Source organism: Oncorhynchus kisutch, linkage group LG27 (genome assembly GCF_002021735.2).
Source record: "Oncorhynchus kisutch isolate 150728-3 linkage group LG27, Okis_V2, whole genome shotgun sequence".
NCBI classification, from domain to species: Eukaryota; Metazoa; Chordata; class Actinopteri; order Salmoniformes; family Salmonidae; genus Oncorhynchus; species Oncorhynchus kisutch.
Window position 1 is genome coordinate 4,944,667 of NC_034200.2, and position 26,608 is coordinate 4,971,274.

The 26,608-nt window shown below is 43.3% G+C and overlaps 2 protein-coding genes across 5 annotated transcripts in view; both read right to left on the reverse strand.

Moving 5' to 3' along the window:
- The window catches only part of yeats2 (YEATS domain containing 2), a 77,973-nt gene extending 68,273 nt beyond the window's left edge, over positions 1 to 9,700 (reverse strand). For 2 of the 3 annotated variants that reach the window (XM_031806733.1, XM_031806732.1), the window contains exons 1-5: positions 8,484 to 8,583; positions 8,218 to 8,315; positions 3,377 to 3,469; positions 3,048 to 3,281; positions 2,641 to 2,774 (exon numbers count right to left, since the gene is read on the reverse strand). In XM_031806733.1, the coding sequence (XP_031662593.1) occupies positions 2,641 to 2,774; positions 3,048 to 3,281; positions 3,377 to 3,469; positions 8,218 to 8,315; positions 8,484 to 8,583 (659 nt within the window). Of the gene's footprint in view, positions 1 to 2,640; positions 2,775 to 3,047; positions 3,282 to 3,376; positions 3,470 to 8,217; positions 8,316 to 8,483; positions 8,590 to 9,419 lie in introns of those variants that run through there. The other variant, XM_020462711.2, reaches the window with a different exon arrangement.
- A 5,511-nt stretch (positions 9,701 to 15,211) lies between these two features.
- Positions 15,212 to 26,608, reverse strand: part of LOC109871921 (kelch-like protein 24) — a 77,105-nt gene continuing 65,708 nt past the window's right edge. For both annotated transcript variants that reach the window (XM_031806799.1, XM_031806798.1), the window contains 2 exons: positions 20,555 to 20,743; positions 15,212 to 19,661 (listed from right to left, as the gene is read on the reverse strand). In XM_031806799.1, the coding sequence (XP_031662659.1) occupies positions 19,458 to 19,661; positions 20,555 to 20,743 (393 nt within the window). In that variant the 3' untranslated portion in view covers positions 15,212 to 19,457. The remainder of the gene's footprint in view (positions 19,662 to 20,554; positions 20,744 to 26,608) is intronic.

The window sequence follows — 26,608 nt, forward strand, 5'->3', positions numbered from 1 at the left end:
CCATCCAAATTTGTGCATAGCCAATTGGTACCATGTTGTTAGCTAGCTAGCCAGGTAACATGACTAAACAAGGTTGTTTGCTATCAAACCAAAAACGTGCGACCCTCAAGTAGTTTTAAACGGCCAGCGACAGGGTTTATAAAAGTATATAAAATGTGCGCCAATTGGCGGTAGAAAGGGGAGAAGGTAGCTCCGCTGGTTTGGGTTAGAAACGTGTGGTTTTCAGTGATGTAAAGGTCATGGCTGTCACTGTTTTTCCTCTATAGCAGTGGCATTCTGCCTAGTCCGACTGGCTTGTTCCTACAGGGTAAAGGTCATGGCTGTCACTGTTTTTCCTCTATAGCAGTGGCATTCTGCCTAGTCCGACTGGCTTGTTCCTACAGGGTAAAGGTCATGGCTGTCACTGTTTTTCCTCTATAGCAGTGGCATTCTGCCTAGTCCGACTGGCTTGTTCCTACAGGGTAAAGGTCATGGCTGTCACTGTTTTTCCTCTATAGCAGTGGCATTCTGCCTAGTCCGACTGGCTTGTTCCTACAGGGTAAAGGTCATGGCTGTCACTGTTTTTCCTCTATAGCAGTGGCATTCTGCCTAGTCCAACTGGCTTGTTCCTACAGGGTAAAGGTCATGGCTGTCACTGTTTTTCCTCTATAGCAGTGGCATTCTGCCTAGTCCGACTGGCTTGTTCCTACAGGGTAAAGGTCATGGCTGTCACTGTTTTTCCTCTATCGCAGTGGCATTCTGCCTAGTCCAACTGGCTTGTTCCTACAGGGTAAAGGTCATGGCTGTCACTGTTTTTCCTCTATGGCAGTGGCATTCTGCCTAGTCCGACTGGCTTGTTCCTACAGGGTAAAGGTCATGGCTGTCACTGTTTTTCCTCTATCGCAGTGGCATTCTGCCTAGTCCAACTGGCTTGTTCCTACAGGGTAAAGGTCATGGCAGTCACTGTTTTTCCTCTATAGCAGTGGCATTCTGCCTAGTCCGACTGGCTTGTTCCTACAGGGTAAAGGTCATGGCTGTCACTGTTTTTCCTCTATAGCAGTGGCATTCTGCCTAGTCCGACTGGCTTGTTCCTACAGGGTAAAGGTCATGGCTGTCACTGTTTTTCCTCTATAGCAGTGGCATTCTGCCTAGTCCGACTGGCTTGTTCCTACAGGGTAAAGGTCATGGCCGTCACTGTTTTTCCTCTATAGCAGTGGCATTCTGCCTAGTCCGACTGGCTTGTTCCTACAGGGTAAAGGTCATGGCTGTCACTGTTTTTCCTCTATAGCAGTGGCATTCTGCCTAGTCCGACTGGCTTGTTCCTACAGGGTAAAGGTCATGGCTGTCACTGTTTTTCCTCTATAGCAGTGGCATTCTGCCTAGTCCGACTGGCTTGTTCCTACAGGGTAAAGGTCATGGCTGTCACTGTTTTTCCTCTATAGCAGTGGCATTCTGCCTAGTCCGACTGGCTTGTTCCTACAGGGTAAAGGTCATGGCTGTCACTGTTTTTCCTCTATAGCAGTGGCATTCTGCCTAGTCCGACTGGCTTGTTCCTACAGGGTAAAGGTCATGGCTGTCACTGTTTTTCCTCTATAGCAGTGGCATTCTGCCTAGTCCGACTGGCTTGTTCCTACAGGATAAAGTAAAAGGTACGTATCCACCTCCCTCCTGCTGCGAGCCGCTCCAATAATAAAACAAATGTAACAACAGAAAACGCTGTCTGTACACCGCAGCGTGCAATCACGGCTAATTAACATTAAAACTGATGGAGATGTGCAGAAAGAACAGACTGAGAGAAGCAGCTGAGTAGGGTTATGGCTGGTTAGGGGATGTGGATGGCTGCTCACAGCTAAATAACATTAAAACTGATGGAGATGTGCAGAAAGAACAGACTGAGAGAAGCAGCTGAGTAGGGTTATGGCTGGTTAGGGGATGTGGATGGCTGCTCACAGCTAAATAACATTAAAACTGATGGAGATGTGCAGAAAGAACAGACTGAGAGAAGCAGCTGAGTAGGGTTATGGCTGGTTAGGGGATGTGGATGGCTGCTCACAGCTAAATAACATTAAAACTGATGGGAGATGTGCAGAAAGAACAGACTGAGAGAAGCAGCTGAGTAGGGTTATGGCTGGTTAGGGGATGTGGATGGCTGCTCACAGTTGTCACACCTTATATTGGTTGAAGCACTCATTCTGATATGAAATATCTGACATCACGCTCTACACTGGTATTTGTAGACCGCGTAGTGATGCATTCTGTGATCAGTCATGAACGTGGATATCAGAAATATACACCACTTTATTTAGTGATGACACGGGAGAAAATCTGCTCACGTGTCTCTCTGATTGGTCAATGGGCGATACAGTCTTGGGTGTGCGCACTTTTTTACGGATCTACACGATTCATGTGGATGACCTATTTAGACATCCAAACGGAAAAGTTTGCCTAAAAGTGATGAGTTTGCAACCCTGCAACTGTATAACAAGGGATTGCAACACACTGCTGTTGTTCATGTCTTCCTGTATCTGTCACAAAGGACTAGAAACATTGTGAAATGATTTAGAAAATTCACTGTGTCAAAAAAAAGAACTGCCTTGAAAAACTCTCAGATTCTACTGAGTAAAAAAAGTGAAACACTCATTGATAATGTCATTCACGTACTTGGAGACATTTCCCACCACGATGGTCTTCTTTATGTAGAGCCTGGAAGCCTCATCTCCTGTAGTGTGGTAGGTCACCCTCTGCTCCCCCCCGTCTGACGACAGCACACCTGACGACGGGACGCCAAACGTGTCCTACAACAAAGGAGACAGTCATAGTATTAATGTTAGATGGTGTATCAGAAGCCTTTTACCTCTGCAGTAATAATCATGAGGGTCATCATATGACTGCCTTCCCAAGGGTGCGTCTCAATAATCTACAGTGCTCCCTCTCTTCAGCTCCTTTGCCTCATCTGCATAGGTCTGAAAAGACAGGATGGGTGAATGCAATTTGCTTATAGGGTTTTCAGATCAGTACAGATGAAGGAAAGGAGACGGGGGGAGGAAGCCACTTCAGAGTCCACTCACCTTCCCTGTGTTGCGGCCCGGCCTGCGCTCCTGCCTGCCCCTGTCCTCTCTCCAGGCCCCCTCCCCGTCCCTATCCGGCCCCTCACCCTGTTGGGACAGGGACTCAGACTCCGAGGGCCCCAGGGAGTGGGCGTCCGAGCCCTGGTTGAGAGGGGAGGAGGAGCGGGAGGGTGACTCCAGGAAACGCTTGATGGCCGGGTGGTTCAGCACCGCCGGGTCGCTCTTGGATGCCTGCTGGTAAACGTAGGAAAGGAGAGGAAGTTGTAGGATTTATAGTTGTTGAATACAAAGTGGGTACAAATAAGAAATTAGACTTAAAACAACCTTACCTCTTGGAGCTTGGGCACCCCAGCGTTGGCATAGTAATTGGCCACGATACAGGCTCTGAGCTTGTCCATCATTCGCCTGGCCTCATTCAGACGCTGTAACAGACAAATGAACAGCAACACTGAAACCTTCTCCTGCAGTATAAACGTTTAATTAACCTTTCTCCTGCAGTATAAACGTTTAATTAACCTTTCTCCTGCAGTATAAACGTTTAATTAACCTTTCTCCTGCAGTATAAACGTTTAATTAACCTTTCTCCTGCAGTATAAACATTTAATTAACCTTTCTCCTGCAGTATAAACGTTTAATTAACCTTTCTCCTGCAGTATAAACGTTTAATTAACCTTTCTCCTGCAGTATAAACGTTTAATTAACCTTTCTCCTGCAGTATAAACTTTTAATTAACCTTTCTCCTACAGTATAAACGTTTAATTATCCTTTCTCCTGCAGTTTAAACGTTTAATTAACCTTTCTCCTGCAGTATAAACGTTTAATTAACCTTTCTCCTACAGTATAAACGTTTAATTAACCTTTCTCCTGCAGTATAAACGTTTAATTAACCTTTCTCCTGCAGTATAAACGTTTAATTAACCTTTCTCCTGCAGTATAAACGTTTAATTAACCTTTCTCCTGCAGTATAAACGTGTAATTAACCTTTCTCCTGCAGTATAAACGTTTAATTAACCTTTCTCCTGCAGTATAAACGTTTAATTAACCTTTCTCCTGCAGTATAAACGTTTAATTAACCTTTCTCCTGCAGTATAAACGTTTAATTAACCTTTCTCCTGCAGTATAAACGTTTAATTAACCTTTCTCCTGCAGTATAAACGTTTAATTAACCTTTCTCCTGCAGTATAAACGTTTAATTAACCTTTCTCCTGCAGTATAAACGTTTAATTAACCTTTCTCCTGCAGTATAAACGTTTAATTAACCTTTCTCCTGCAGTATAAACGTTTAATTAACCTTTCTCCTACAGTTTAAACGTTTAATTAACCTTTCTCCTACAGTTTAAACATGTAAGTAGCCAAGCGGCTAAGGAGTTGGATCTGTAGCCGAAAGGTGACCGGTTTGATTCCTAGGCCGGGCCTTGGAAAAAGGGTGGAATTGATCTGGCAAATGGATGGCTGCTGCCCTTGAGCAAGGCCCTTAGCTGCACAACCTGCTCTCCATCCAGGGGCGCTGCACTGCAGCTTGACCATGCGCTCGTCTCAACTGTATGTGTGATGTGTGCTGTCTGAGGGTGTTAAGAACGGAGAAGACACATTTCCATTGTTCTCTGTAACATATGGACAATAAAGTAGTATTGTATTAGAGCTGGGAGATATGGACAAAAATTCATATCGCAATAAATGTAACTATTTTGCTCGATACCAACAAATACAACACACTATTTTTTATGGACAGTTACTACTTTGCATTAGCGGCAGGGGTCTAGACAATTTTTTTCCAGTGCCAAGTAAGACTACTGAGATGGTAGCCTATGACTCAAAAGGTAAGCTATTGCATCTAACATATCCAGGAAAAACATTATTGATATTTGGATGTGCAACCTGTCTAAACAGGATCCAAAATGATCCAACTTATTTCTGGCTCTGCGGAGATGAATTGTTCGACATCTTTGTGCATATTGACCTAGGCTACACCTATTATTCACCACCTGAGGAAGTGGGAACTCTTTAGATAGGTTGATTACTCGAAATATGATCTTGTTGCTAGATAGCCATGTAAGCTAATTGATTCATCTATCAATAAATACAATGTCTGACAAAAACTTTCAAGCACTGGGCCTAACTGATGTAGGCCTATTATCGACAAATGGCATGCTCTGATCAGCTCCGCAGGCGTATCAACACCATGCTACATAGCCTACTCAGGTAGTAAAGTGGCACCATGTAGGGTTGGCCGATATTACAATAACATTGTCTATCGACAATGATTGACAGCCATCGTCGATGGTGACGACACTGTGATGTGATCGTTACTCATTGTGTATTATTTTCTATATTTTTCTCTCTGCATTGTTGAGAATGGCCCGTGAGAGAGCATTTCACTGTTAGGCTACCTGTTGTTTACAAAGAAAATGTGGATTTGAACTTGACTGAGTCTCGCAGCGCACAAGTGACATTGTGAGTCATTTGCCTATTCCTATTTGCTGTAGCCTATTTCAATAAATGTGCTTTTTTCATGTCATTATGGGGTATTGTGTGTAGACTGATAAGGAAAATGTTTGATTTAATCCATTTTAGAATAAGGCTGTAAGGAAACAAAATGTGGAAAAAGTGAAGGGGTCTGAATACTTTTCAAGTGCACCGTATACCCTTAATCCTCCCCCCCAAAAATACACTCCTCTCTTCACCATACTGAGCAGCACCCTAACCAAACCCTTACCCTAAACCGGGATGGTATCCTAACCCCATACTGGGTTCATATCCAAATCCCAACCCTCCCCATACACTAACACAACACACTCTTTCCCCTCTTTGAGTCCACCCCTCTCTATATTCATGTATTGTTTAGTCATGTTTAGTTTTGACTCCTATTTTGTTTTTTCTTTCTCATTTCTAAAATTGTAAAGTGACTTTGGGTCCTTGAAAAGTACTATATTAGTCCAATGTATTATTATTACCATAATTATTATTATATATCACTATGTTTTAAGGGTACATAATCACGATAGGACAAAGGTTGACATCACCCAACCCTAGTACCATGAACTCAATATTAACAGGTGAGAAATACAGTTGAAGTCAGAAGTTTACATACACTTAGGTTGTAGTCATTAAAACTAGTTTTTTAACCACTCCACAAATGTTTTGTTAACAAACTATAGTTCTGGCAAGTCGGTTAAAACATCTACTTTGTGCAAGACACAAGTAATTTTTCCAACAATTGTTTACAGACAGGTTATTTCACTTATAATTCACTGTATCACAATACCAGTGGGTCAGAAGTTTACATACACTAAGTTGACTGTGCCTTTAAACAGCTTGGAAAATTCCAGAAAATGATAGCATGGCTTTAGAAGCTTCTGATAGGCTAATTGACATCATTTGAGTCAATTGGAAGTGTACCTGTGGATGTATTTCAAGGCCTACCTTCAACCTCAGTGCCTCTTTGCTTGACATCATGGGAAAATCAAAAGAAATCAGTCAAGACCTCAGAAAACAAATGGTAGACCTCCACAAGTCTGGTTCATCCTCGGGAGCAATTTCCAAACACCTGAAGGTACCACGTTCATTTGTACAAACAATAGTACGCAAGTATAAACACCATGGGACCACACAGCCGTCATTCCGCTCAGGAAGGAGACGTGTTTTGTCTCCTAGAGATGAACGTACTTTGGTGCGAAATGTGCAAATCAATCCCAGAACAACAGCAAAGGACCTTGTGAAGATGCTGGAGGAAACAGGTACAAACGTATCTATATCCACAGTAAAACGACTCCTATATCGACATAACCTGAATGGCTGCTCAGCAAGGAAGAAGCCACTGCTCCAAAACCGGCATAAAAAAGCCAGACTACGGTTTGCAACTGCACATGGGGACAAAGATTGTACTTTTTGGAGAAATGTCCTCTGATGAAACAAAAATAGAAATGTTTGGCCATAATGTCCATCGTTATGTTTGGAGGAAAAAGGGGGAGGCTTGCAAGCCGAAGAACACCATCCCAACCGTGAAGCACGGGGGTGGCAGCATCATGTTGTGGGGGTGCTTTGCTGCAGGAGGGACTGGTGCACTTCACAAAATAATGGCATCATGAGGTAGGAAAATTATGTTATGGAAGTTAAAGCTTGGTCGCAAATGGGTCTTCCAAATGGACAATGACCCAAAGCATACTTCCAAAATGGCTTAAGGACAACAAAGTCAAGGTATTGGAGTGGCCATCACAAAGCCCTGACCTCAATCCTATAGAAAATGTGTGGGCAGAACTGAAAGAGCGTGTGCGAGCAAGGAGGCCTACAAACCTGACTCAGTGACATCAGCTCTGTCAGGAGGAATGTGCCAAAATTCACCCAACTTATTGTGGGAAGCTTGTGGAAGGCTACCCAAAACATTTGACCCAAGTTAAACAATTTCAAGGCAATGCTACCAAATACTAATTGAGTGTATGTAAACTTCTGACCCACTGGGAATGTGATTAAATAAATAAAAGCTGAAATAAATAATTCTCTCTCCTATTATTCTGACATTTCACATTCTTAAAATAAAGTGGTGATCCTAACTGACCTAAGACAGGGAATTTTTACTAGGATTAAAATGTCCGGAATTGTGAAAAACGGAGTTTAAATGTATTTGGCTAAGATGTATGTAAACTTCCGACTTCAACTGTACATGATATACTCACAGAAAGCTGTGCCTCTACTCTCTCTAACTAGAACAGTAGTTGCCTTGAAAAATTTATTTTTCCCAACGCATCTCTCCCTCCTCCTCGGTGCGCACAGTGGGGAGAGGAAGTGAGAGTGGCTTGCTCACACAGCAGCCAAAACAGGGACAGGCAGATAATTTCATAGCAGGAATCAGCATAATGCATAGGCTATTAATGTTGACCAAATTATGGTTGTGGAACAATCTACAGGAACGTTGGACAGCAAAATCACTGTAAATTACTGAGCAAAATGCTTTGGTAAAGTGAAGGTGATTTCGGTGTCAGTAATTTTTGGTTTATCATCCCAGCTCTATATTGTACATTGTAATTACACACAATTAAAGGTAATAAACATGAAAACAGAGTGTTTGTCTTTGCATGCATTTAAGGTGTTTGTACTTTTGTACCCTCATGGTTCTGATATGATTCATGTATGGTGACATGATACTCATTCAGTAGATGAGGTTAACAGTTACCTGTCCGATCACTTCGATCTCATGTTCTTTGTTCTTCATCTCCAAAGAGAACTGGTCTTTGATAATGGCCTCAATCTTCTGCACCGTAGCTTCCCTCGCTGGCAAGTTTCAAAAAAGTATGAAAACGCAGACAGAGTGAGCTAGGTCACATGTTAGCATCATCCTAAAGATACTGTGAACCAGCAATTGTCCATACAGCCTAAGTTCACAAGTACAGGAAGGCTTTAATAGTACAATAGCATGGGTTGTAGAACTTCTAGTCTTACCATTTTGTTCCACTACTTTGTGTCGCTTGTTCTCCTGAACCTGTGAGATGTCTTCATAGTCTGGGTCCTTGTCTTCAATCTTCCTCTTGATGCCCGACATGATTGACTGAGAGATAGAGATAGACAACGGCAATGTGTAAATTCAACCGCTGTGCTCTGGTAACCATGTCCCTGTTGCTTGCTCTATGATATATGCTAGATATATTTATCACTAACTAAAATGGAGAAGATGCTGGCAGTAAGCTTTTTATCTTGTAGCAGCAACAATTGCTGAGTTCTCAATATTATTCCAGGTAATCAAATAACAACCTAGCTTGTTATAAGTTTATTACATTTCCCTACATGGTATTTGTGCAGTTCACAAACAATAATGTATGAAATCACTGCACCTGCTAGCCTAGCATGTTAGCTAGCATAATATGTCAAAAGGGGAATAAGTGCTAACAGAAAATAAAAAACATTGCCCGTTTCCAACAACAAACCCCACAAAACATGGCATTCTATTGAATGGTTATAGATTTTTACCTTTGCTAAATTATATGTACAGTTGCTAGCTAGATGTTCTAATGTAGCATATATCTAGCTAGTTAGCTAGCTAACTAGCTAGCCAGCCATCTAACTGGAGATCTATGCAAAAATGTAGCATTAAGCATAGCTATGTAGGTGCTAAATGCTAGCTAGCATAACATGGAGCATGTCGGATCACTCTGCTACTCGACCCTGATGTCTAGAAAGGCCTTTGAACTACAGTAACGACGTTATTAGCGAGCAGCTAGCTAGCATTGTTTCGTGGTACACCAGTGATTTGTGAAAACACTTTGCTACCAAACTTGACAATGCAGTCATCTATGGTACATTTAGCCATTACGATAACATTATATTGGAATAGTTTACCCACTCTCACAACATACCCCAATGTTCGACAGTTTACCCTACCTCACGCTCGTGGTGCAGGAACTGGGAGGCGTGCTGGAGAAAGTTGCTAGCAGGCTAACTAGCTAGCTGAACGTGTGTTGTGATTCTGTTTGCAAGCAAGCCGATACGCCCGCTTCTGTAGTTTAATAATTACTTTTCTGCGGACGTTGCTATATAAAGTGAGTTTTCATTCAAAGCTAGCTATCTATGTTTGTTAATGTTTTGCTTGGTTTGTAGAGTCTCGAGCTAGCCCCATGGCATTCGCCTGCAAACAGTTGGGCCTTGCGATTCCTGCGATGAACCAGAGGGGGGCACTAGAAAACAGAATCATAATCCAGACTGCACTGAATACAGTGACCTGCCTTACACTGTACAGTATCCTTATAATAATTTAACTTCAAACTGAAGAAATAGGGAAATAATGTAACTAATGTCATAAAACACATCACACACAATCAAGAAGTTATTGAAAAATCTTTACTTTTCTTGTTGGCCCTTTGCTTTCCCTCAAAAGACGCAGTCAGCTTTACCCACTTCAAATAGTTTGTAAACACACAATACAGTGGCCAAGGGTTTCTAATGTCAAGACCATATCCTACTTGATTTATTTGTATATCAAATAGAAAACAATCTGGCTTGTTCCACATCTGTTTGGTACAGTAACCCTAACCATATTGTATAAATATGCCCTGAAACAGTGCATGTGGGTGAGATGAGATGTGAGAAGAATCGCAAACTGGTGCCAAATGTCTGCATCACAGACTGAATTTATTAGATCACACAGTCAGGTTAATTGTAAAGATGTCATAGATACAAATTGATCTTCATAAACCTTTGAGACACTGTTTTTAAAAATGTCTGAGGTTTTGATGTAATGCCTCAACATTAGAATAAACATAAAAGGAATTGAATCCTGGGCAATAGTGGTATGCTTATCTTAAATAATAATCATCTGTAATCCCAACATGTTTCAAACTGCCACTATTGTCCTTGTTCCCAATAACTCCAAGGTAACCTGCCTAAATGACTATCTGTGATCTGTAATTATGAAGTGCTTCGAAAGGCTCGTCATGACACACATCAACACCATAATCTTAGACACCCTGGACCCACTCCAATTCGCACACTGCCCCAACAGATCCACAGCCAACCACCAGACTGCCAGCACAACAGATGGTTCCCCATGAGAGTAAACATCCGTTAAGTGAAACATCATCTTGGTTTAGCAACATATGCGTTCACATGTGTAGCCTATGTGAAATTGCCAAGAACAAACCAGAAACCCATGAATAAAGTATGAAGCCACAATAAACATTTTCCAAAGTAGTGGAATTATTCTCCAGAATATTGGTGTATTTAGCATCCTTGTTGTTGTTTAGTTGTTTTCAGATGTACAGTGCATTTGGAAAGTATTCAGACCCCTTCAGCTTTTCCACATTTTGTTACGTTACAGCCTTATTCTAAAATGGATTAAATAGTTCATTTTTTTCTCTCACCAATCTACAAGCAATGCCCCATAAAGAAAAAGAAAAAATAGTTTTTTATTTTTTATTATAAAAAATAAAGACTGAAATATCACATTTACATAAATATTCAGACCCTTTACTTTGTACTTTGTTGAAGCACCTTTGTCAGCGATTACAGCCTTGAGTCTTCTTGGTTATGACGCTTCAAGCTTGGCACACCTGTATTTGGGGAGTTTCTCCATTCTTCTCTTCAGAACCTCTCAAGCTCTGTCATGTTGGATGGGGAGCGTTGCTGCATAGCTATTTTCAGGTCTCTCCAGAGATGTTCGATCAGGTTCAAGTACGGGCTCTGGATGGGCCACTCAAGGACATTCAGAGACTTGTCCCGAAGCCACTCCTGCATTGTCTTGGCTGTGTGCTTAGGGTCATTGTCCGTTTGGAAGGTGAACCTTCGCCCCAGTCTGAGGTCCTGAGCGCTCTGGAGTAGGTTTTCATCATGAATCTCTCTGTACTTTGCTAATTTAATCTTTCCCCGATCCTGACTAGTCTCCCAGTCCCTGACACTGAAAAACACCCGCACAGCATGATGCTGCCACCCCCATGCTTCACTGTAGGGATGGTGCCAGGTTTCCTCCAGATGTGACGCTTGGCATTCAGGCCAAAGAGTTCAATCTTGGTTTCATCAGACCAGAGATTCTTGTTTCTTATGGTCTGAGAGTCCTTTAGGTGCCTTTTGGCAAACTCAAAGTGGGCTATCATGTGCCTTTTACTGACGATTGGCTTCCGTCTGGCCACTCTAGCATAAAGGCCTGGTTGGTGGAGTGCTGCATAGATGGTTGTCCTTCTGGAAGGTTCTCCTATCTTCACAGAGGAACTCTGGAGCTCTGTCAGGGTGACCATCAGGTTCTCCCCAGATCTGTGCATCAACAGAATCCTGTCTCGGAGCTCTACAGACAATTATTTTGACCTCATGGATTGGTTTTGCTCGGAAATGCACTGTCAACTTATAGAGACAGGTGTGTGCCTTTCCAAATCATGTCCAATCAATTGAATTTGGAGGCGAAAAAAACACACACCTGTTACGGTGAAGTGCTGGCTAGCGGAGTAGAATACTTGAAAAAGATAAGGAGAGACGCACACTCTAGAAGCTCAGACGCAATAATTTAACAATCTCTAACCAACGTTTCGACAGACAAGCTGTCTATACTCTGATGAAGACAGCTTGTCTGTCAAAACATTGGTTATTAGGTTATTCAATTATTGCATCTGAGCTCCTAGAGTGTGCAGCTCTCTTTTTATTTTTCAATCAATTCACTTTACCACAGGTGGTCTCCAGTGAAGTTGTAGAAACACCAAGACAATCAATGGAAACAGGATGCAGGGTCTGAATACTTATGTAAGTAACATTTATGTTTTTATTTGTAATACATTTGCAAAGATTTCTAAAAACCTGTTTTCGCTCTGTCATTATGGGGTAATGTGTGTAGATTGATGAGTAAAAACTATTATTTATTCCATTTTAGAATAAGGCCGTTGTCACACCCTGATCTGTTTCACCTGTATTTGTGATTGTCTCCACCCCCCTCCAGGTGTTGCCCATCTTCCCCATTATCCCCTGTGCATTTATACCTGTGTTCTCTGTTTATCTGTTGCCAGTTTGACTTGTTTCGTCAAGCCTACCAGTGTTTTTCCCTCTGTTCCTGTCTCTCGATTGTTCCTGTTTTCCCGGTTTTTCTGCCTGCCCTGAGCCTGAGTCTGCCTGCCGTCCTCTACCTGTACCCCACCTGTCTGGATTACTGACCTCTGCCTACCCTGAGCCTGCCTGCCGTCCTGTATCTTTAACCCACCTATCTGGATAACTGAACTCTGCCTACCCTGAGCCTGCCTGCCGTCCTCTACCTTTAACCCACCTGTCTGGATTACTGACCTCTGCCTACCCTGAGCCTGCCGTCCTCTACCTGTACCCCACCTATCTGGATTACTGAACTCTGCCTACCCTGAGCCTGCCGTGCTCTACCTGTACCCCACCTATCTGGATTACTGAACTCTGCCTACCCTGAGCCTGCCGTCCTCTACCTGTACCCCACCTATCTGGATTACTGACCTCTGCATACCCTGAGCCTGCCGTCCTCTACCTGTACCCCACCTATCTGGATTACTGAACTCTGCCTACCCTGAGCCTGCCGTCCTCTACCTGTACCCCACCTATCTGGATTACTGACCTCTGCCAACCTGAGCCTGCCGTCCTCTACCTGTACCCCACCTATCTGGATTACTGACCCCTGCCTACCCTTGACCTGTCGGATAAACTGTTGTTAGTTCGACGTTCCTGCATCTGGGACTTACCTGAAACATTATAGCAGTAACGTAACACAATGTGTAAAGAGTCAAGCAGTCTGAATGCTTTCCAAATGCACTGTATTTTGCTGTCATAATGTGATTGAAATGTGATAAGGCATTTCCGTGTAACTTCTCCCCTAGGCAACTTCCCTTAGATGATTGACAGGTAAACACCACTGTAATAGCCTGTATAGTGTTTAATACTAGTGTAATTCCTCTGCTCCAGTCTGTAGGTAAGTGGGGGTGGCAGGCAGGTAAATATCTTTACATTATTCTGATCACTGTGCTTATAAGACAGCATAGTTTCACACTTCCAACATGTATGGGTTGTTTTATCTACTACATTTGCACTATACCATAGTATTGCTGCCACTGATGTTTTTTAAACTATGTTATGTTATACAGTGGGGCAAAAAAGTATCTAGTCAGCCACCAATTGTGCAAGTTCTCCCACTTAAAAAGTGTGAGAGGCCTGTAATTTTCATCATAGGTACACTTCAACTATGACAGACAAATCACATTGTAGGATTTTTAATGAATTTATTTGCAAATTATGGTGGAAAATAAGTATTTGGTCAATAACAAAAGTTTCTCAATACTTTGTTATATACTCTTTGTTGGCAATGACAGAGGTCAAACGTTTTCTGTAAGTCTTCACAAGGTTTTCACACACTGTTGCTGGTATTTTGGCCCATTCCTCCATGCAGATCTCCTCTAGAGCAGTGATGTTTTGGGGCTGTTGCTGGGCAACACGGACTTTCAACTCCCTCCAAAGATTTTCTATGGGGTTGAGATCTGGAGACTGGCTAGGCCACTCCAGGACCTTGAAATGCTTCTTACGAAGCCACTCCTTCGTTGCCCAGGCGGTGTGTTTGGGATCATTGTCATGCTGAAAGACCCAGCCACGTTTCATCTTCAATGCCCTTGCTGATGGAAGGAGGTTTTCACTCAAAATCTCACGATACATGGCCCCATTCATTCTTTCCTTTATACGGATCAGTCGTCCTGGCAGAAAAACAGCCCCAAAGCATGATGTTTCCACCCCCATGCTTCACAGTAGGTATGGTGTTCTTTGGATGCAACTCAGAATTCTTTGTCCTCCAAACACGACGAGTTTTTACCAAAAAGTTACATTTTGGTTTCATCTGACCATAAGACATTCTTCCAATCTCCTTCTGGATCATCCAAATGCACTCTAGCAAACTTCCGACGGGCCTGGACATGTACTGGCTTAAGCAGGGGGACACGTCTGGCACTGCAGGATTTGAGTCCTTTGCGGCGTAGTGTGTTACTGATGGTAGGCTTTGTTACTTTGGTCCCAGCTCTCTGCAGGTCATTCACTAGGTCCCCCCTTGTAATTCTGGGATTTTTGCTCACCGTTCTTGTGATCATTTTGACCCCACGGGGCGAGATCTTGCGTGGAGCCCCAGATCGAGGGAGATTATCAGTGGTCTTGTATGTCTTCCATTTCCTAATAATTGCTCCCACAGTTGATTTCTTCAAACCAAGCTGCTTACCTATTGCAGATTCAGTCTTCCCAGCCTGGTGCAGGTCTACAATTTTGTTTCTGGTGTCCTTTGACAGCTCTTTGGTCTTGGCCATAGTGGAGTTTGGAGTGTGACTGTTTGAGGTTGTGGACAGGTGTCTTTTAAACTGATAACAAGTTCAAACAGGTGCCATTAATACAGGTAACGAGTGGAGGACAGAGGAGCCTCTTAAAGAAGAAGTTACAGGTCTGTGAGAGCCAGAAATCTTGCTTGTTTGTAGGTGACCAAATACTTATTTTCCACCATAATTTGCAAATAAATTCATAAAAAATCCTACAATGTGATTTTCTGGATTTTTTTTCTCATTTTGTCTGTCATAGTTGAAGTGTACCTATGATGAAAATTACAGACCTCTCTCATCTTTTTAAGTGGGAGAACTTGCACAATTGGTGCCTGACTAAATACCTTTTTGCCCCACTGTATTGTATTGCAATATGTCATATAAGAACTGCACACCACGTTCAGTATAGAGAATAACTTTATTGATGCTTCATTTACACAAGCCAGCAATTACAGTCCGACATACTATAGCTCAGACAGTCCACGCTAATTTTCAGAAGAAACAGAAGAACCAAGGCGAAAGAGAGATTTGAATATCACATCATACATACTTTAATGTAATGTTGTTTCTTTAATATCAGAAAGACAGATTTTAATCCAATATTGTCTTATTCCAGGCACAAAGGATTGCATTCTCTAGGTGGAACTAGCCCTCATCTTGTACACAAGTACTGTAGGCTATACAAATTCATCAATATCCATAGCTCAAATCCAGGGTTCCCATGAAAGCAAGTTCAAAACATCACCTTAGGGATTTGATCTGGGCCAAATGCCTAACTCTGCATTTACATCCTTCAATCACTTCTCCCCTTGAGAGTCATCCAATATAGAGCAGACGACTTACCTGTGGTAGACTGTCAAAAACAAGCATCACTCATCAACAACACACACAATCCCAGCATTCGCCACCACAACAAGAAACAACAAGTCTCTCTCGCTCAACAAAGCACTGGAATGCAGATTAAACCAACATGCCTCACATTTTCTTTCATTTGGATTTATTTAGTAAAAACATCATTGAGAAACAAAACAGTTCCTTACCCTTGACCCAATAACGTAGTGCATGTTCCTCTACCCCCTCCCCCTCTTTCTCTCCCTGTGTTGATCTTGATCTGACATATTATAGTATATTACATATTACAGGCAGACCAGTACGAGGCGCTGACAGGCTCCATTCACCCCACTCACATACGTCACATGAAAGCAAATAGCATTTACTGATACAGTAATAAAAGAAAATACATATTTACATTGTGATATAATAGTAAAAGTGCACAATTGGGGCTCTCAGATACAAAAAAAACTGCAAAAAGACACAAACCACATGCAAACAAGGATGACAGAACATTTGAATAAAAATGTGGCAAAGAGAAGGCCTCAACGTCACCGTATCACAGCAATACATCAATTCACAGCAATTCATCTCTTATTCTAACGACACAAAAGTCGTTACTGACCAGAATCAAGACTTACAATTACCACTCAATCATATCCTATGAGTTAATACACAGGTGTCAGCTCGGTAAAGCCCACGGCACACACACCTGGAGGTTTCCATGGTTACCCCGAGCTACATTGTGTACATGAGCTATACATTGTATGAGTATACAGGTGAGAGGTGCCATTGTCTATGTATGGCACAGAGTTCTATAGAATTTGCATATATGAGGCAAGGCCACTGGGTAAGCAGCACAATAGTAAACAGACTGTTATGATATAAAGCTATAACTGGTTTACATATAATAACAATCACCCAATATACCACTCACTTATAACAGTCTTTGAGATTTCATCTACTAAGGCATCTGATATCTAGTGCTGTTTCTTGGCACACGCGACATAAGCGGCCGCTATTGGGCCCCCAACCCATGGCAAAATGTGTAGAACTGCATGAAATTTGCTTTAACAATGCAACATTTGCTCTCTGCAAACCAAATCTCGCTTTGGGCCCCCAAAATGCTAGAAAACGGCCCTGCTGATATTGACTAAATCACCCACACACCCAACATCCAAACCAACTATCTAAACTCTATGTAGCAACAACCACACCACCAAGCACAAGGTATACAATCAGCACACATATCCAAAGTTAGAAAGACAAATATAATTTAATAAATTGAACAACAACAAAAAAATCAGTGTGTGTGTGCGTGTGTGTGTGTATAGCAAAGATTCAAGGGAATTATGATGAAAGTGTCAGTGATAAGAGGTAGGATATGAGAAGAGGAAAGAGATGATATGGAAAGAGTAAGTAAGGGAACCTCTAACAGGAAAAGGAAATAGGAGTCAGCGGAATCAGAGTTCAGACCACAGCAGGAGGTAGCTTCCTAAAATGAATGTCATTTGAAATGAGTGGCAATGAGACAAAAGAAGACAATGAAAATAAGACGTTTCGTTCTATTTGGACATGGCCTCTGTTTTTGGATAAGCATAGGCCAGCTTGTTTTGTTTTATACCAAACAATCACTGCTTAACGACATATAAAATTGAAGTCATGGAACCACATTCCTACCCTCTGGCATCCAGGTGCTTGATACATTCCATGATACTGTTCCAATTTCCATGATACTATCAAGTGGTTACGAAGAAAGAGGAGGCCATTTTAAGATGGTTGGAATGCATATTGCCTTTTAAAACGGGGTTCTAAGAATTACTGTACCACCCCTTGTCATTCAGTGGCAGATTCCTATGAATTTCTCTCAAAGTCTGAATCAAAGCTTTCCTGTTCACTATCACAATTCACTATCTGTCAGTACTTGTCCACCTGAACACCTGAAGATTAAGGAGATAATCTCTAAAAGCAACACTTTGTTTCATCCACTATCACGACTCCCTATCTGTCCATCAAAGATTGTGCTCTTTGATGTGCAGATATAGACTATCTCTGGTTCTTAGGAAGAGGAGATGAGGAGCTGCTACTGGCACAAGAATGCATGTGGCCTACACACTGCTGCTAGGCATGTCTAGGGCTGTTACAGTGACCATATTACCGCTGTTCACAAGTCATGACCGCAGTCAAATTACACGTGACTGTTTAGTCACGGTAACTAGGCTTCTCCAAAACTGCGCCCTGATGCTGCTGGTGGTCATTAGTAGCCTACCAAACTTGCTAACTGCCTGGTACTCAGCACTCTATTGTCCCTATAATCACTCTAACATCAATGCAAATGTGATCGGAAAATCAAATCAAACACTTCATGAGAGACCATGAGCTGACGTTTCGCATAATTTCTATAGGCTATGCAATTGTGTGAGAAAACAGAGTGATGGCTTCTACTAAAAAGAGGAGGCTTCCATCAGTTTTCTATAGACTAGGCCTACTAAATGTATTTCTCAACCTTCCTAATATTAAGCACAATGCTTATCTTTACAACAGGAGTACAGCCTACCTGGCAGGCATGAAAATTAACCAGGGGAAAAGAGTCCTCCATTCGCTATTTAACTGCATAGATGACACATATTTTTCCCCTGCCCCTATTCTGAGACAAGTGTATGATAATGGTTCATTCAAAATCAAAACTAATTTCACACATATATTATTTAGTATATGTACAGTAAAGACAAAAATTAAGAATAGTCTGATAACAAATTAAGAATAGTCTGATAACAATATTATCACTTGTGAATGGTGTATTATCACTTGTGAATGATGCCCAGTGTGTCCAGTAAGACAGGAAACAGTGTATGCCTTTTTTGGCGACTTTTTCAAATCATAGTCGCACACCTAATGTAGCCTAGCCCATAGGCCTATATGTTTTGATAAGGTTAGTATCACACCTCATGTAGCCTAGCCCATAGGGCTATATGTTTTGATAAGGTTAGTATTACAACTCAAGTGGTCCTATAACTTCTTAGAATGAAGCACATGAATCCCCTTTACAACCGGTGTGGAGAATAACTGACATACATAGGCTGCTTGTGAGTTCCAAGTTTGGGGAAGATAATAAAGCATTACAATCATAATCACATTTGCGGTCCCTTTTGAGAGTGGTGGTTTCTTCATATCATGTTTCTTTAGACCTGTCTAAAATAAATTATGGATTAATTGTGAAGATGTAGGCCATATTAAATGGATCTGCATCAGTGGCTTGTAGGCTATGAGTGGAAGCCAGGAGATGCTAAATGTGTTTATGTTAATTAACGGTTAATTACCATGACACCGGCAGTTATTTGCTTGAAAATCACCGGCCGACAAAATGTCATGACCGCCACAACCCTGGCGCATGTCTGCCTGCTCTGATCTGATCCTGTCACAGGCTCCATGAAGGCTCTATCTAAACACAGACATAGTGGTGTCTGGAGGCATACCAGCCAGTCTATGGTTTGGTTTTCCATTGAACAACCACCCTAACAAAGTCAACTGGCAGGCATAGATGGATCAGGAGTAGCATAGCAGGAATACCACAATACCAGCACCAGAGTGTTGCTTCATGGGACAATAAGGAAACAAGTGAAACTGAAACTGGGGCTGTGGTCTGAATTTCTAAATTAGTTGCTTGAGAGGGAAAAAAAGGGTTGACAGTGTGTGCATGTCTATCTGCACCCTTTTTAGAGAGCGCGTGTCTGAAGAATCTTTTTGTGTGAGTGAATGTCTTTTAAAGCATGTTTATGTACAAGCCTGTGTGTTTGTGTGTGTGTTTGTGGGGTCAGGGCCGGTGGTGGAACTTCTCGTTGTAACGATGGATGGTGACACAGCCGTGGTAAGAGATGGGGCGAGGCATGGCCGCCACGCCGGTGATGATGCCCGTTGCCGGGTCGTAACACAGGATGGAGTCAGAGGCCTCGCCGTTCTCACCCCGCCCACCCAGGATGAAGATCTTCCCATTACACACCGACATTCCACAGCTCTCCTGGAGAGAGAGAGAGAGAGAGAGAGAGGAGAGAGAGAGAGAGAGAGAGAGAGAGAGGGAAAGGAGAGAGAGTGAGCGAGAGGGAAAGGAGAGAGCAAGAGAGAGAGAGAGAGAGAGAGAGAGAGAGAGAGAGAGAGAGAGAGAGAGAGAGAGAGAGAGAGAGAGAGAGAGAAAGAGAGGGAAAGGAGAGAGAAGAGAGAAGAGAGAGAGAGAGAGAGAGAGAGAGAGAGAGAGAGAGAGAGAGGAGAGAGAGAGAGAGAGAGAGAGAGAGAGAGAGAGAGAGAGAGAGAGAGAGAAAGAGAGGGAAAGGAGAGAGAGAGAGAGAGAGAGAGAAAGGAGAGAGAGTGAGCGAGAGGGAAAGGAGAGAGCAAGAGAGAGAGAGACAGAGAGAGAGAGAGAGAGAGAGAGAGAGAGAGAGAGAGAGAGAGAGAAAGAGAGGGAAAGGAGAGAGAGAGAGAGAGAGAGAGAGAGAGAGAGTGAGCGAGCGAGAGGGAAAGGAGAGAGACAGAGAGAGAGAGAGCAAGAGAGAGAGACAGAGAGAGAGACAGAGAGAGAGAGAGAGACAGAGAGAGAGAGAGCGAGAGAGAGAGAGAGAGAGAGTGAGCGAGCGAGCGAGAGGGAAAGGAGAGAGCAAGAGAGAGCAAGAGACAGAGAGAGAGAGCGAGAGAGAGCGAGAGAGTCAGCGAAATATGCCTCACCACGGTTGACTTATCAGGGGCTTGACAAAACAAAAACAACTTATTTTTGTGAAATCAAAAAGCTCCAGTTAGGATGTAAGGTCAACATTGTATTTGTTTTCATAGACCATTGTTACGCGCAAACCCTCATAGCAGCTCTGAAGTCGAAATGAAACAGAATTTCCAGTGTCTCTGTGCCATAAATGAAATCCTTACCTGTTTGCTGAAGGTGTGCACCACGTGCATCCAGTAGTCCTCCGCAGGGTCGTAGCAGAAGATAGACTTGGTTAGACCACCTGACACATAGATCAGGTTGTTCAGGGAGACCGCCGTGATGCAGCGCTTAGCGATGGGGATGCTTGCCCTTAGCGCCCAGGTGTCTGCCTCTGGATCATAGCACTGGACCTAGAGAGATCACGTGGATTGAGTGATTAATGATTGATTGATTATTTTTGGTATGAAAAAGTGTGGTATGAAATATAGCTTTGAAAGGATAATTGGACAACATTTACAACATACAACATTTATTGTCTTGGTGAAACACTAAGAAACAGATTTATACACTGCTCTTTCCCTGACATAGACTGACCAGGTGATCCCTTATTGATGTCCCCTGTTTTATATACTTCAATCAGTGTAGATGAAGGGGAGGAGACTGGTTAAAGAAGGATTTTTAAGCCTTGAGAGAATTGAGACATGGATTGTTTATGTGTGCCATTCAGAGGGTGAATGGGCAAGACAAAAGTGCCTTTGAACGGGGTATGGTAATAGGTGCCTTTGAACAGGGTATGGTAATAGGTGCCTTTGAACGGGGTATGGTAATAGGTGCCTTTGAACGGGGTATGGTAATAGGTGCCTTTGAACGGGGTATGGTAATAGGTGCCTTTGAATGGGGTATGGTAATAGGTGCCTTTGAACGGGGTATGGTAATAGGCACCTTTGAACGGGGTATGGTAATAGGTGCCTTTGAACGAGGTATGGTAATAGGCACCTTTGAACGGGGTATGGTAATAGGTGCCTTTGAACGGGGTATGGTAATAGGTGCCATGTGCACCGCTTTGAGTGTGTCGCTGCTGGGTTTTTCATCAAGAATGGTCATTATACCCTGATGAAGACAGCTTGTCTGTCGAAACGTTGGTTATTCAATTATTGCATCTGAGCTCCTAGAGTGTGCGGCTCTCCTTTCCCTTTTTCATGTATACCAAGAACGGTCAACAACCCAAAGGGCATCCAGACAATTTGACACAACTGTGAGAAGCATTGGAGTCAACATGGGCCAGCATATCCCTGTGGAACGCTTTCGACACCTTGTAGTTCATGCAGACAAATTGAGGCTGTTCTGAGGGCAAAAGGGGGGTGCAACTCAATATTAGGAAGGTGTTCCTAATGTTTTGTACACTCAGTGTAAATCCCTGGGTTAATTTAAATGCTATAAAAATAAAGAGAGTCGCACACTCTATATATAAACTCCCAGTCATTTATTGGGTAAATCACCAACGTTTCGGCATCACTGTGCCGACTCTCTGTATTGTTGTAGCTTATAGTTTATTCCCTGTTAGTCAGCACCTCAACATAAAATCATTTTCTCTGGGTGTGCGCCAGCTCATGTTTTTTATTTGACTTAAATGCTGAAATGCATTTGTCCCTTCCCTGTTTCACACCTGGTAGTTTGGTGGATGGGACTACCTCTCTGTAACCTAGAGGGCAACCAGTGGATCCATCTCCTCTATACCATGTTTCCTGTAGCATGGCAATGTCTGTATTTCTAATTTCTTTGGAGAAGTCCAAGTTCCTGCTCTTTAGGCCAAAGGCAGATGACCTCAGGCCAGGATGAGATGGTGAAGGCTTTGTGTTCCAAAAAGTTTCCAATGTTGTTAGTTGTATGGCTTGACCTCAGACCAGTAACTGTGAGCAGAGCCTGCTGAGCAGCTGGTACTTGCCATTGGCTTGGGCTAGTGTACGCATGGGGGTTGGGACTGTATGCCTACTCACGGCCTGGGCTTATGTGTGACTTTCATGTTGAGGCCCTCTTTGCGGGTGTGGGGGGCATGGGGTGGGCAGGAAGGGCATAGGTCTGATCTGAGGGAGCCTATAAGGGGTTTGGGCATGGTTGGTTTGGGGGGGGGGGGGTTTGAGTGGTTGGGGTGGGGGTGTGGCTGGTGTGGCTGGTGGTGCTGTGGTTCCGCTGGTCTGGGCAGGGTGTCTGTTGATCCGTTGCTTCTGTGTGAAGTGTTGGGGCTGCGGTTGATGGGTGATGTCCTTTAGGGTCTTGGCGAAGGTGGGCACTGCCGCCTATAGGTGGACCTGGTCCTAAAGGCTGTTCAAGTCCAGGGTGGAGTGGTGGGCACTGCTGCCTATAGGTGGACCTGGTCCTAAAGGCTGTTCTAGTCCAGGGTGGAGTGGTGGGCACTGCTGCCTATAGGTGGACCTGGTCCTAAAGGCTGTTCAAGTCCAGGGTGGAGTGGTGGGCACTGCTGCCTATAGGTGGACCTGGTTATAAAGGCTGTTCTAGTCCAGGGTGGACCTGGTCCTAAAGGCTGTTCTAGTCCAGGGTGGAGTGGTGGGCACTGCTGCCTATAGGTGGATCTGGTCATAGAGGCTGTTCAAGTCCAGGGTGGAGTGGTGGGCACTGCTGCCTATAGGTGGGCCTGATCATAAAGGCTGTTCTAGTCCAGGGTGTAGTGGTGGGCCAGGTAAACATTTGGTTTTGAGGCACAGTCACAGGAAATACCTGCGTTTACCCGCTGTATGGTATCAGGGTGGAAGTCTTTTCGTGGTAGCAGGGTGGAGATAACCACTTGTCCATGGGGGAACGTAGAATAAGCTTTTTCAATCACTCCCTTGAGTGCTGTGGCCACCCTTTCCTGCTATGCTCTCAGGTCATTTGTGCCTGTGTGTATTATTATGTGGCTGAGTGACCCTAGGTTGTCCCCACACAGAAGGTCTAGGGTGTGCTGGGTGTTTGGACACCAGAGTTTAGTGACAGTGTGTTTGGGAAAAAGTTAATTTTCTTGTATATATTTCCTGTTTGAGTACAAAAGGAGTACAATCTGTGACTTGTGTATGTCTTCAGTGGGTGTGGGGGCATTGTCAGGAGGGCTATCAGGGGGGCTGACAGGGAGGGTGCTCAGAGGGGGTGGGATCCCCTGGGCTTGGGGTTCTTCATTTGTCTCTCCGGCCAGCTCTCTAATGAGTTGGTCTCTGGCCTTCATCTCTCATGGTCACAAACTGAGCAGGTGCTAAAACACTTGGCTCCTACGCTCCTACACAGACCTCCATAGAGACAGAGAGGTGAAGAGGTGACTGTAAAATAGGCAAGGAGACAAAGAAAACTAGAAAATGACACATAGGGGAATAGGAAGGGCCTCAGAAAACATGACCCCATTGGCCCCATGTGGGTATTCAGATTGGAAAGGTGGGCACAGGCTAGCCCACACCAAGCCCATACCAGCCCAAGATGGGTTAGTCCACAACAATGCCACATCAGCCCAACATGGGCTAGCCTACACGCTTCCTAACACAGGCTAGGCCACCCCTGCCCAACACAGGCAAGCGCACACCATAGCAAAACAGGCCAGCCCATACCAAGCCCAACAGGGACTAGCCCACAGCAAGCCCAACACAGGCTAGCGCACACCAAGCCCAGCTGGAAGTGGGGGCTCATTAGAATATTTGGGTTTGCATACAGTTCGTTTTGTGCAACCGTCACTTAGAGTGTCATTCCAGTTCAAGTCTTGTGTGATGTAAAAACATTTTTTTAAATCTTGTACACTACCAATGATGAAGTCTTTAAACATACTTAAATAAGTGCATTTGACATATGAGAAATTAAACAGTTTTTCTTTGTAGGCTCAGCCCTGAACTATGTGCTGTCTGTCACCTCTGGCCCCATCTCAAATGGCCCAACAAAATACTTGTAGGGGCTAGTCAGCCCTGACCCTGCAGAGGGGCCAAAATGTCTTTCTGTTACAGTATCAAGCGGACTGATTATTGGAATATGTAATACTACTGCAGCCATGTTTGGTATCTATCTAAAACTTGTCCGACAAGGAGAACATTGATGCCATCTACTGTATATGGATGCATGATCTCTGTGACACTGTATTCAAGGACATCTTTTCATCCTCTCAGAAATCCTCTCAGAAATTCTCTATTGTACCCGGCCCACCACCTCAGGTCATCACACATAGATGTGACTTTCATCACATTAACCGGAGAGTCTTATTACGGGTCACATGTGATGTATACAGTGTACAGTGCCTTCGGAAAGTATTCACACCATTTGACTTTTTCCACATTTTGTTACGTTATTCTAAAACGGATTAAATAAAAACAATCCTCAGCAATCTACACACAATATCCCATAATGACAAAGTGAAAACAGGTTTTTAGACATTTTTGCAAATGTATTAAAGAACAAAAACAGAAATACCTTACATACATACAGTACCAGTCAAAAGTTTGGACACACCGACAGGGTCACCAGAAAAGCACCATCATACCACCACCTCCATGCTTCACGGTGGGAACCACACATGTGGAAATCATCCATTCACCTACTCTGCGTCTCACAGACACGGCGGTTTAAACCAAAAATCGCAAGCAAGTCTCTTCCTTTCATTTGTGTCCTTTAGTAGTGGTTTCTTTGCAGCAATTCGATCATGAAGGCCTGATTCACACAGTTTCCTCTGAACAGTTGATGTTGAGATGTGTCTGTTACTTGAACTCTGTGAAGCATTTCTTTGGGCTGCAATTTCTGAGGCTGGTAACTCTAATGAACTTATCCTCTGCAGCAGAGATAACTCTGGGTTTTCCTTTCCTGTGGCGGTCCTCATGAGAGCCAGTTTCATCATAGCGCTTGATGGTTTTTGCGACTGCACTTGAGGAAACTTTCAAAGTTCTTAAACTTTTCTAGAATGACTGACCATGTTTTAAAGTAATGATGGATTGTCGTTTCTCTTTGCTTATTTGAGCTGTTCTTGCCATAATATGGACTTGGTCTTTTACCAAATAGGGCTATCTTCTGTATACCACCTCTACCTTGTCACAACACAACTGACTGGCTCAAACGCAATAAGGAAAGAAATTCCACAAATTAACTTCTAACAATTTTAACAAGACACACCTGTTAATTGAAATGCATTCTAGGTGACTACTTGGTTACTACAAGATTCCACATGTGTTATTTCATAGTTCTGATGTCTTCAATGTTATTCTACAATGTAGAAAATAGTACAAAATAAAGAAGAACCCTTGAATGAGTAGGTGTGTCCAAACATTTGACTGGTACTGTAAGTATTCAGACCCTTTCCTATGAGACTCGAAATTGAGCTCAGGTGCATCCTGTTTCCATTGATAAGGATGATCAATGGAAATAGGATGCACCTGAGCTCAATTTCGAGATGTTTCTACAACTTGATTGGAGTCCACCTGTGGTAAATTCAATTGATTGGACATGATTTGGAAAGACACACACCAGTCTATATAAAGGTCCCACAGTTGACAGTGGATGTCAGAGCAAAAACCAAGCCATGAGGTTGAAGGAATTGTCCATAGAGGATAGTGTCGAGGCACAGATCTGGGGAAGGGTACCAACAAATTCTGCAGCATTGAAGGTCCTCAAGAACACAGTGGCCTCCATCAAGAAGAAGTTTGGAACCACCAAGACTCTTTCTAGAGAGCTGGCCGCCCGGCCAAACTGAGCAATCAGGGGGGGGGAAGGGCCTTGGTCAGAGAGGTGACCAAGATCCCAATGGACACTCTGACAGAGCTCCAGAGTTTCTCTGTGGAGATGGGAGAAGCTTCCAGAAGGGCAACCACCACTGCAGCACTCAACCAAATGCCTTCATGGTAGAGTGGCCAGATGGAAGCCACTCCTCAGTAAAAGGTACATGACAGCCCGCTTGGACTTTGCCAAAAGGCACCTAAAGGACTCTCAGACCATGAGAAACAAGATCCTCTGGTCTGAAAAAAACCAAGATTGAATTCTTTGGCCTGAGTGCCAAGCATCATGTCTGGAGGAAACCTGGCACCATCCCTACGGTGAAGCATGGGGGTGGCAGCATTATGCTGTGGGGATGTTTTTAAGTCAAGGAGTCTGAATACTTTCCGAATGCACTGTATATGATAAATATCACCCAAATACACTTTTGTAAAAACATATGTAGGATAGTAACAACTTGGTTGTATTTCTGATACAATGTATCATGTTCCTTATATAACTTTAAGGCTTGAAAACTATGCAATTTATGCATTGAACTAAATTGCAAT